Source organism: Serpula lacrymans (assembly GCF_000218685.1).
Source record: "Serpula lacrymans var. lacrymans S7.9 unplaced genomic scaffold SERLAscaffold_1, whole genome shotgun sequence".
NCBI lineage: Eukaryota > Fungi > Basidiomycota > Agaricomycetes > Boletales > Serpulaceae > Serpula > Serpula lacrymans.
The window spans coordinates 3,309,386-3,321,035 of NW_006763290.1; the positions used below are offsets into that span (position 1 = coordinate 3,309,386).

Genomic DNA, 11,650 nt, shown 5'->3' on the forward strand with positions numbered 1-11,650 from the left:
TCACTGGGATGCTAGGAGTGCGCTAGGCTCAAGGAGGAGTGTTGTAGCATATTGTTATGATCTCTATTGGACATTTAAGGACTACTCATTTCTTTTTACTCATCGGTTATACCATCGGACCAATGACTCATTTCCTTCACATAAACTTCTGTTCCTCTCGCATTCACAGTACCTATTATAGTACTTAGTCCTCAACAGACGGACCTGCCCTAGATAGGACCTAACTCCTATCACCGATTCCTTTCCATTATAAATACCATGTAACAGCAGTAGTATTCTCTAATACAATTCTATGCGGTTTACGCTTACAAAGCTAGACTCCTAAGATCAGACTTCTATTCAGAAGAAGACCAACTCCCGTTGGAAAACCTCCACTCAGATCTACATTCTTGAACTTGTCTTCGGATAAGTCTCTTTACAAACCTCGACGAACCCTCAGACTTTGTTAAGCACTTCGTGCATAACACATATCTGCCCAAACTAATAAGGTTTGAGCCTCACACACTATAGCTCTCTACCACCACTTCCAGTGGTGGCTGAGAGCCAATTCCTATTTTGTTATCGGACATTTAACTACAATAGAAGTTGTTAATTCACGCTTTCTGGATACCTCAGTCCTCGTACAAGAGACTGAGGTAAGTTTATACATACATACATACTCTTATATTTACTGAAAGCTACTACCTAGTATCACTTTGTTACAGGTAATAGCTGAATATACCTGAGTCCTCGTACAAGAGACTGAGTATTACTTTGTTACAGTTACAAAAACTACACTCTCTCTGTCATTAATCAACCCTCATCTTCGAACTCAAGGAGAGAATTTTTTGATCAATGTATGGATAAAGATGTATCTGGAGGTGTTTACAGGCCATTTTGGGAAGGATTTCCCTACTGTGATATTCATCTTTGCATTACCCCTGATGTCTTGTATCAGTTATATCAAGGTGTCGTTAAACATATCGTCTTATGGTGCCAAGATCTTATGGGTACAGAGGAACTGGATGCAAGAATATGCACTTTATCTCCTGTATATGGATCAAAGCATTTCAAAATTGGTTTATCGTCTCTTTCTCAGATATCTGGAGGCGAAAGAAAAGATATGGCCAAGGTACTTTTAGGATGCCTTGTAGGAAAACTCCCCAAGCAGGCAATTATTGCAATTAGATCACTTTTGGACTTCATTTACATTGCTCAGTACCCCACACACAGTGATACAACCCTTGGATATCTATCGGATGCTCTCAAAACATTTCATCAAAATAAAGCAATTTTGGTCACTCTGGACGTTAGAGAAAATTTTTATATTCCTAAATTTCACTCTCTACTACACTATGTTGACTCTATTCGCTGGTTTGGGGCTACAAATAACTACAACACAGAAATGTTTGAACATTTCCACATAGTCATGGCCAAGGATGCATGATCAAATCATAGAAATGAGCATCCACAAATGACCACCTGGCTAACAAGGCAAGAAAAAACTGCGTGGTTTGAATGCTATCAATTGTCTTTACAAAATAGACCAGTTCTACGTCAGCAAGATATTCTCCAGAATCCATCTGGCTTAGGTATTAACATAGCTAAAGTATCTCCTCTTCCACAACAACCCCTTCAATCAATTCAACAAAACCACCAATATCATGGCTTCATATGTGATATCAAGGAGTTTCTGAATCGCCTAATGCACGGTCAGCCAGGTTTTATGTCCAGAAATCAAGTCAATATTGCAAATCTCCCATTTGATTCACTTGACGTATTCACTAGTTTCAAACTCACTCCAATTCACCTTGGAGATGATGCTAGTGCAAGTGTAAAGTACGAAGTCATCAAAGCAAGACCTAGGTCCAAAGAAATTGCTCCACAGTTTGATAATGTTGTCATATTAGACTCATTAGAAGCAGAGTCAACAGGTGTTGCTGGTAATATTTTCCTCTAATTTCATGATCAGTTTCAAGTTGTGAATTAATGTTTTATGATATAGGTACACGTGTTGGAAGAGTTAAAGTAATATTTAAGCTCCCTGCCATTTTTCATGGTGGTTTTGTTGGTATACCAAAACATTGGCCCAAAATTCCATTGGCATACATTGAATGGTACACCAAGTTGAAAGGTAGTGCAGATCCAGCACATATGATGTATGCAATTACAAAATCTGCACTTAGAGCTGATGGTACTCCACCAGCTTCCATAGTACCATTGAGCAGTATACAACAAGGCTGCCACTTGTTGCCTTTGTTTGGAAAAGATCAAGTGCCTGCTCACTGGGGTACAGAAAATGCTTTGGATGTTTGTGATAGATTTTTATTAAATAATTGAGCTAGTTTGTATGCGTACCAAACTATTTGGTGAATATTAATTCTATCATTATTAGTATCAGAAAAAGGTTCTCATAGACATAAATGAGCTGGTATAGCTAGTATAGCTGACATATTAACTATAAGGCTTCACATAGAAATTTAATAGCTATTATAGCAGCTATAAAAATATACCCAGCTATATAGCAAAATGGTTTTTCCTGATGGAAGTTCAAGGTGTAGAGGATACACTTAGTGAATGTGTATTGCCCTTGGCAGGTAACACTGGATCTGGTGATAACAACAAGCACACCGTAAGAAGACTTATCATTGATGCAACACCCAATTCTTGAGGAGATGGGGCAATGGAGGGACATGACGTCAAGGTCAAGGCTACATTAGAAGGGTGTGATGAATCCAGTACTTCATTACCTGAAGACAAATAGACTCTAATTAGATATTGCTGTTACCACTGCAAATAAACAGACCACATACTGAACACTGCTCTTAAAACAGGGTCAGGCCAATACCCAGAAATAACAGATGAGAGGTTGCATGGTGATGGTGCAAATTTGTTCGTTGCTGATGCTGGGCAATCATGGCGGCTGCGCAAACTGAAGAAACTAGCAACAGACAATCAATGTGATCCCGCTGCTTCTGAAGGCACAATGCTTCATGGAGGGCTTGGATGTGAGGAATTATCAGTAGGCACAGACTCAGCAACAGAATTTTGAATACATTAAAGCGACATGAGGCAAGAGGCATATATCAGCTTACCAGTCTCAAAAACTAACCTCAAAAGATGATTGGGCTGATAACCTGAAATATAACATGAGATTAGTAGACATATGAGCAAAGTGAACATATCTGCATCCAGCCCACCGTCTGTGACCTGGGATTGCATACAACTAGATAAGAGTCCCCCTTAATCTGTGAGTGAGAGGCCTAGGGTGTCTGACACTTGCTGAAGCAGTGTCACTCCTGGTGTCCCTTGTTTTGATTTGACTGGAGTTGCTGACAAGACATAGGTTGAAATCAATAGGATACAAGACGACAATAAGTTACTCACCGGAACTGGTGGATGTCTCTGTGTCTTTTGCTTTCATGAGTGACATTGGTAGACCTTGAAGAACAAGAAGCTTCTGATCCTGGGGCCATATCAAAGGTCAAAAGGGTGCCATGCCAGTTAATAAACCACTCATGATCATTCCTCTTTGTTTTAGACCTCATAGTTTTAGAAAAGGGGCAATTTGCTGGCTCCTGAGGTTCACTCATCCTACTTGACCCAGTTTCTGCTGAGAAAAGAAGCAAGACATGTTAGCAGTAAGCTTAAACATTGTAGTAAGTACCAAGGCCTGTATGTTGCTCATCTCTGTGTTGCTGTCATGCTTGAAGTCAAGTAGTTGGCATCTAGATGGACTGTGGCCAGGTACCAGTATACAATCTCATAGAAAACCTAAGAGCTGAACAGAAAAAAGAAGTAATTAGTTGAGAAACTTGACAAGAGTAAAGGGAAACCAGTCTTACAAATTGAAAGGGAAAAAGGGACCAATATCCACGTACGTGTGTGCATGGACATGAGGGTTGCCTCATGCATGATATATATCGGGATGACTAAAACAAACATATTGATGCAATAGATCTAGATCTGAAGTCACAACATGCAGTACTAGTCAATCAGACAATCAGAAAAAATACCAATAGAGATAGGTGCATAACTAGAAGAAAGGGGTGGTGTTAGAAAGAACCAAGAGATAGTGGCGCCACAGTTCCTTCAGAAATAGGCGTGCAAAGGTAATACTATCCTAATGTCCTACGGTAAAAGCCAAAAGTATCCTATAAAAAGCCTCAGCGGACAAAATACATAGGTTTCAAAATAACAAATTTTAGTGTTGAGAAAGTAGGCTCAGCCTTGTGGACTGTAGTTTTTTTGATATTCTAATTTAGGCAACTATCATAGGCCTTATGTGTTGATCTACGCTATCATTATGCACTTGTAATACTGAGTTTCATGAAACAACTTGTGCTTTCAGGTGTAGCTCAGGATCTGTTGAGGGATAGTTTTTCATATTGCCAGTGGGCTTTTCATTCCGGACCTCAGGCTTGTTGCCTGTGCCCACTACTTTCCTGGGCTTGCTTTGCAAGTAACACACTGATTTTGTTTCATCACATGAGATGGCCTTTCAACAAATCAAATTCACATAGAGTAGCTCCTCCAGGATCAGAGTAGGGTTCCAAAAGAGTGTAGGACTCATCGCAATTGTTGGGAGCGTGGAGACAGTATTAATGAAGACGTTCAAGCGCTCATGGATTTTAACAATTTTGACAAAGATGGGAAGGATATACATGACCTAGATTCATATAATGGAATAGGAAGCAGGGATATAGGCGCCCCTTAAGGCATCATTCCGCACGAACCTGGCAGTTTAGCAGACAAGGAAACTCCAGATCCCGCGGTCTTTGCTTAGGACTATCATATGCATATAGCATTTTCTCCACATGTACTGTACAGTAAGTTCAGATCACACTGTTGCCCAGGCGTTCTGATATATCTTTTGTTAGGCATGATGCTGCATCTGTACATGTAGGCCACAGAACGGAGGGCCAGGGACTAGAACACGCCCTTGTAGATATTTTGCCTGCCATTTACAAACAGATACAATCATCTCCCTTATCTATACCACCAGAACCCAAGCAGCTGGGCACTCCTGATCTCCCAACTTGCAGTGTTTGTCCTTATGGTTCCAAATCTGACTTTGGCTCAACATGTTGGTTTTCCTCAGCATCTCCAGCACTAATTCACATGCCCTCCAACCATCTTTGAGCAGGGGCCTCAGACCTTTGTATTCACTATAATACATTGGATAGTTTGAAGCAAGCCTGGTTGCATTATGACCATGGATGGACTTCAATCACTGATCACTTTGAGCGGAATGATGGCACCATTGTGATAAAATTGGATATTGACCAGACCAGGGATTGAACCTGGAACCTTCTGGATACATGCCAGCTGCTCTACCAATTGAGCTATATGGCCAAGGTTATACAATGTAGGATCTTAAACATGATATGCAACCACGGACATCTTACACAGAATAGCTGCTGCATACTGGGCTGGCTTACAAATCAGAGGTATTATCCTATGGGGTATTGGTATGTCAGAGTATATTCTAACACATTGTGCACCCCTTAAAATCTCACTGTGTGCTGCAAATATGGCCAAGTAATGGCACACCCAGTTGGATTTTGAGGATTACTCAGGCCAGCAACCAGTTGCAAGGTTTCAGACACAAAAGCATGTTTTTGCCAAAATTAGAAGTTACAACTGCTGAACCACCACAAGGAGGAGGTAGTCGGTGTGCAGTTTCAGTCCCAGTTGATCTTGTTTAAAACTCGAGATATTGTATATACAGAAATGGGTAGCAAGAAACAAACAAACCAAATGCATGTGTTTGTACTCAGTTGTTTTTAAAACTTGAGATATTGTATATATGTAAATGGGTAGCTAGAAAGGAAATCAAAGGCATGTGTTTGTACTGAATTGTTGAAACCTGCAACATTGGGATTGCGTTGCTGGAATATGTACAGCAACCCACCAGCACCTTCTAATATTAAAAATTGATGAAAATTCAGAAGAATATTTGATACTTACGTTTATCTTTCGAGAAAAGTAGATGGCAATATATTCAGTCCAAAGGCCATCAGATAATCACTCATGAACCTGCACAGTGGTTAGACATTTTCTTTTCTTTTATTTTATTTTAAATTTAGCTTTCTCAAGTCTTACAGGACTATGGTGCGGCACACAACTGACACATTACATCTCCTACGCATGAAAAAGGGATTATTGGTCCCCATGTATAAAACTACAACTTCCCCTGCCAGATAAAATTGGAGACCATTTGAAGACACTTGTTGAGGGATAGGTTGGGATCGGTATAACCACACACAAGGAATCTATAGGTTCTGATGGTAACAACACAGTCATGTACAGAGGCACCTTGATGTGCTAATTGAAAGGTTTTTTCAATGTCAACATGTAGGAGGTGATCAAGTTCCAAATTGTGATCAGCCTGCACACAAAAATTTGCAGGTGATAGATGATCCAATTTGTAAGAGAAGGTGTGGCCAATAGTAGAACTCTCGTGCTGGAAAAGGTAGTTTATTTAGAGGGACACTTTTTTGTGTGGTGAATATTTACCGCTGGTCCTGTAGGTTTGTTGCAAAGGATTGCCATGGTGGAAAATATGCAGATGTTCAATGTTGATAGCCAGCCATGGGGGTATCTATATGATCTATAGTAAGGAGCCACCACAAGTGCCCGTGCAGTAAAGGCATGGCAAGTGACTTCATGAAGAGATCTAGAACATTAATCAGCATCCTGAACTTGTGCAAAAGATATGAAAGAAATTTAAAGGCTTATATATATATGTTATCAGGAAAACATACATAGCTGAGTATATAGGTATGTTATAGCATTTTGTGGATGGTACTAGTGTAGACAGCTTGTACTATGAAATAAAATGTGTTGAAGAGCCTCAGTTGTAAGTACGTACTTACCAGTGAATTAACCAAGTAATGCTGCTCTCTTTGAAGTTCTAGTTGAGTTTCTCCACCTATGTGTATGGTTGAGGTGGACTTCAAAGTTGGATATGTGTTTAGATTGCCTTGTAATTACACACAGGAGCACCCCCATGCACTCACAAACTCAGCTTATTTGATCCTGAAAGGTAGATCCAGACAAGATTTAGATGGCATCCGCAGATCTGATGGGAGATTGTGTCCATATAATTAGCCGGACGTACACATCAAAAAAACACGAGTCTTACCATCAAGCCCTCACGTGCAGACCTGACTTGCAAATATCCTGTGCCAGTGAACAACTATTCCTTCATCATGAAACCCAAGGAAATTTGATTTGAACACCTAAAGACAATGTCAAAACATAAGGCAGCAGTAAACACCTTAGCCTTCTCTCCTGCTGCCAATTTCCTGCAAAATGCTGATGATGATGGGATCTTCTAGTAAGTTGACAAAGGAAGCTGAAACCATGCTAAAACCATGGACTTGTACCTCGGTGCAGGTGTATGAAACAGACAATTGGAAACTTTTGCGCCATTACCAGGGAGAGCATAGAGTTTGAGTGATAGCCTGGAACCTGTTGGAGAGAGCAATTGTTACTGGGTCTAGCAATGATAAGGTAGACCTGTAAATTTGTTAGTGTATGTGCAGACAGACCATCCTACAAAAAGCAGAAAACGACAAACAATAGGTCCACAATGTTGTCGGCTGCATTCATGCCATAGAAACTATTCAAGACGGCACTCAGCTTGCTATTGGGTACAATAATCAAGTCATATTAGTATCCCAGGATAATATAGGCAAGAAAGAATAGTCCTTACCCAGATTTGACAAACTTGCTAAATATGACTCCTTAGGTGCCTGGGGAAAGACTCATTTCCTGCCAGTGCCGAAAGCTGGGCACAATGGAAAACCAGTAGTTGGACAAAATGTTCACTATGTACAGAATCACTTTATTGTGGTACCGTTCCTACATCGTGGAATTATGTGAGTATGGTAAACAGTACTACAATTACCCTTCATAATAGCCACAGTCCAATTCACAGTGTGTACTCCATCAGCAAAAAGTTGAATAAACTCTGGAAGATAACACCAAGAATACCTCGAATGTAAGTGGCATCATAAGACCCATGCCTGTGAGCTTACTTTACATATGCAGTGGTTCATCATCATTGTCCACAAATGGCAAGTTTCTGGCCATTTCAAATCTTCAAGACGGGGTAAATTTTTATTCAATATCTAAGAGACGGCTAGTAGCTTCAACAGAATAGGTACCACAGGCAGAGTCATTAAGTTTGTCTATGAAGAGGGTTGGTTGATTGCAGGGGCTGGGGTTGGGTATAGTGCATGTATTTTTGTTTGGGGCCCACTGGAGCCTCTGCAGGTCTTGAAACTTTTGATAGGGTACAATGAGCTACAAACAGTGGTGAGTATACCATTTTCTTGAAAACCTTAAACCACTCACATTGTAGGGTACATTAAACATGCAAAAATATAGCAGGGAGAGCCTATATTGTTACCAGGACATTTTGGACCCAAAAAGACAATATCAGGCCTGTAGTAGATGTCACTGTGGGGATCAATCCTCACAGTGTGTATGGGTAGAAGCCAGTGATGAGACAATGTCAAAAAAGCCCACTCACAACTCCCAAGAAACAGCAGAAAGAGAAGCTTCAGATAAAAATGCTGCAGACAAGTTGGATGTCACTTCAGAGGCACACAAGGACAGCAACTTGCACATTGAATTGCCTGATCTTGCAGAAACTGGGAGTAAATCTGTAAAACCCACTGCCAGGAATGAATCAGAAATTGGAAGAAGTGGCTGTATTGGCCTAATTACCTGCTTTGCTTTGCTAGTCACCATTATTGCTGTCCTGTTGATGATGCAAATCCTAGAAGAAGATGGAATGGGAACGCTTGAAGAAATAGTAGAGGCATTAGTACCGGATATTGATGTGGAAGTAAAATAATGTGCCATTGAGAGGCTTCCTGCCTGCTAATTCACAACTCATATGCACAACTCTCCCTCCCAACAACTTTCCCTCCCTCTTGCACTAGAAAAGAAGTGAGAGTCGTAGTCCAAATAAATATATACGGTAAGTATAGCGGTTTTATGTATGTATCTCAATATAGCACCCCTCTAAAAAAACAACTGAATTGTGGCGCAAACACATGTCAGTACTAGGACAAGCCCTAGTACTAACACTGCAAGGAAAAGGTGAAAGAAATGAAGCATGAAGATGAAACCACATACTGGTGATAATTGAGTCATCTCTTTCCCTGCTCATCCCTCTTGTCCTTCTCCTTCTTCTTGTCCTTCCCCTGCTCCCTCTCCCCTCCCTCCCCTTGCCCTCATCTCCCTGCTCATAACCACCGCAACCATGATGACTGTTCACTATAGTCAGATGTTCAATGAGGAAGATGTGCGTGGAGCCATTTTCGCCAATATTGACGAAGACCAAATGGCTCGCATCAATGTCTTCCGCACCATATAGAGATCCATACTGCAAATGACAAATAGTAAGCTAGAACAACCTTTGAAAATAAAGGCACTTACATCCTGGAACATGATGAACAATTTCCAGTGAGACTGTGTTGTAGTTCAGGATGAGGGTATGAGGCCCCATATGCTGTGGATTTATTGAATGTGAGCAAACCAGTATAATTGAGATGATGATGAGTAGGGTAACCCTATGATAGAAGGCAAACATTTGCTGAAATCAGATAGTCACCCAGATGATATTGGAATGTAAATAAAGGAGAGAAACCATCAAGTACCTTGTCTCCCAGGTATCTCAGTGCAGCTTTGGATCTCATGATCAGGATCATGGATGCTGACTGTGGTCGCTTTTGAGTGTGGTGCTCACCATAGTGTGCAAATGTTTTAAAATGACCACCACAAATTTCAAAAACATAGATATTAGCTGGAGGTTAAATTGTGGGGTGCCTCACCTTTTTTTGTGACACAAAGTGTTGATCCACTGACCAAGGCAGCTTCAACATCATCAAACATTTAGATAAGATTTGGAATGACTTGGCTGGCAGGATCCAATCATATTTCAGGAAAATAGTCATGCAAAAAATTATGTCACACATGATGTCTGGAAGATAATTAGAAATAATTTCAAAAAAATGCTGTGGATAAGGGTTGAATATAAGGAAGATATTAGTTTGAAACGTTTCATAATAAATGCTTAGGATCAATAATAACATAATTTAGAGTGGATCCTTGGAAAATTTTATAAATATTATCTACAAAACATTTTCTTTATATTGCCTGCCTCAACCATGATCATTTTGTAAATATTTTCTATATAATGTATGAGACAGTAGTACAATGATTTTACTAAAAATACCAGACTCAAAGCTGTGAGGACAGGCAAATGATATTAGGGATCAGATTTATAAAATCTGCTTCATATTTTCCTTAGTTATAAATGGTATATTTTTACAGAAAAATCAATGTAAGATTACACTACAAGTCTAGCTAATATAAGTCAATCCCCACAGTGAGTATGCACTATAGCATATTTTATTGCATTTATAGCCACATCATGTTTTCCTGGTGCTATAAAGCTCTAATAATGGCCAGTATCTCCTTGTCATAGATCTGATAGTTGCGCTCTGTAGGCAACAAGCTATGTGATAAATATGCAACAGGCCTCCAAAGCTTGTCTTGGCATTTGGTCAATAAGACTGCCGCTGTGGCGAAGTCTGAAACATTGGTTTTTAACCAATATTCTTTATCTAGCTCTGGGAAGGCTGGATTTGGGGCTGTTGTAAATGCCTTTTTATGCTTCTCAAAAGCTTCCTGTTCTTTGTTGGTCCATCACCAAATAACACCCTTTTTGGTGAGATCATTTAACGGTCTTGCAAACTTTGCAAAGTCCTTGATAAATCTTCAGTAGAAGAAGGCCCTAACCCCTTTGATATAAGATGGCTCTGGCAATTCTAAAATGGCTTTAACCTTCTCAGGGTCCATCCTGATTCCATTTTGGCTAATGATCATACCTAGAAAATCAGCTTCTTTTACTTTAAAATAACATTTCTCAGGTTTTACAAATAGGTCCTGGTCCTGTAAGTGTTAAAGGACTTCTTGTACAACCTTGTTGTGCTCAGTCTTGTCCAGTAAATATAAGAAAGTCATCAATATAAATAACAACATAGTCTTCCATATTGGCAAATATTTCATTCATCATGCTTCGGGGTGTTGCAGGCGAGTTCATAAGGCCAAAGAACATGACCAAGGAGTTGAAGGATCCTCAGTGGCATACAAACACTGCCTTCCAAGTATCATCTTCTTTGATGCATACATTATTCTAGCCATCTGAGATCCATCTTTGTTAATAATTTGGTGCCCGCCAGTTTGTCTACTAGTTGCCCAATCAATGGTAGCGGATAAGCATTTTTAACTGTGTGTTCATTTAATTAATGATAGTCCATTACCATGCACTTTTTACCATCTTTTTTAGGTATAAATAATACTGGTGCCGTTTGGGGACTCTTGAAAGGTTAAATATACCCTTTCCTGAGTTGCTCATCTATGATGTTTGAAACCTCCCCTCTTTCTGTGGCAGAGGTGAATCATGTGTCCTTTTTTCAGTTTGAAAATATCCTTTAATTCTATAGCATGGTCCCCAAGGCTGATCCACCTTGTTGTGGTTTACTTCACCATTTTAAGGAGCTAACGTACCCAAGTTACCTAAGCTCCAAATTCTTTCCCCTGAGCCTTTATCTCAGCCATTTTCTGATCATAGAAGAAGGCTCATATT

General features: G+C 39.9%; 2 protein-coding genes across 2 annotated transcripts; both read left to right on the top strand.

Annotated features, from left to right (window-relative positions):
• Positions 1 to 1,453: 1,453 nt before the first annotated feature.
• Positions 1,454 to 1,939, top strand: SERLADRAFT_432284 (uncharacterized protein; the record flags this gene model as incomplete). Its single annotated transcript, XM_007312498.1, has 1 exon — positions 1,454 to 1,939. One exon carries the CDS (start codon positions 1,454 to 1,456, stop codon positions 1,937 to 1,939), a length of 486 nt encoding a protein of 161 aa, XP_007312560.1.
• A 5,357-nt stretch (positions 1,940 to 7,296) lies between these two features.
• SERLADRAFT_404743 (uncharacterized protein) lies at positions 7,297 to 8,848 on the top strand (the record flags this gene model as incomplete). The annotated part of the gene is made up of 6 exons (XM_007312499.1): positions 7,297 to 7,321; positions 7,736 to 7,865; positions 7,925 to 7,987; positions 8,038 to 8,098; positions 8,263 to 8,304; positions 8,471 to 8,848. 6 exons carry the CDS (start codon positions 7,297 to 7,299, stop codon positions 8,846 to 8,848), a joined length of 699 nt encoding a protein of 232 aa, XP_007312561.1.
• Positions 8,849 to 11,650: the final 2,802 nt, after the last annotated feature.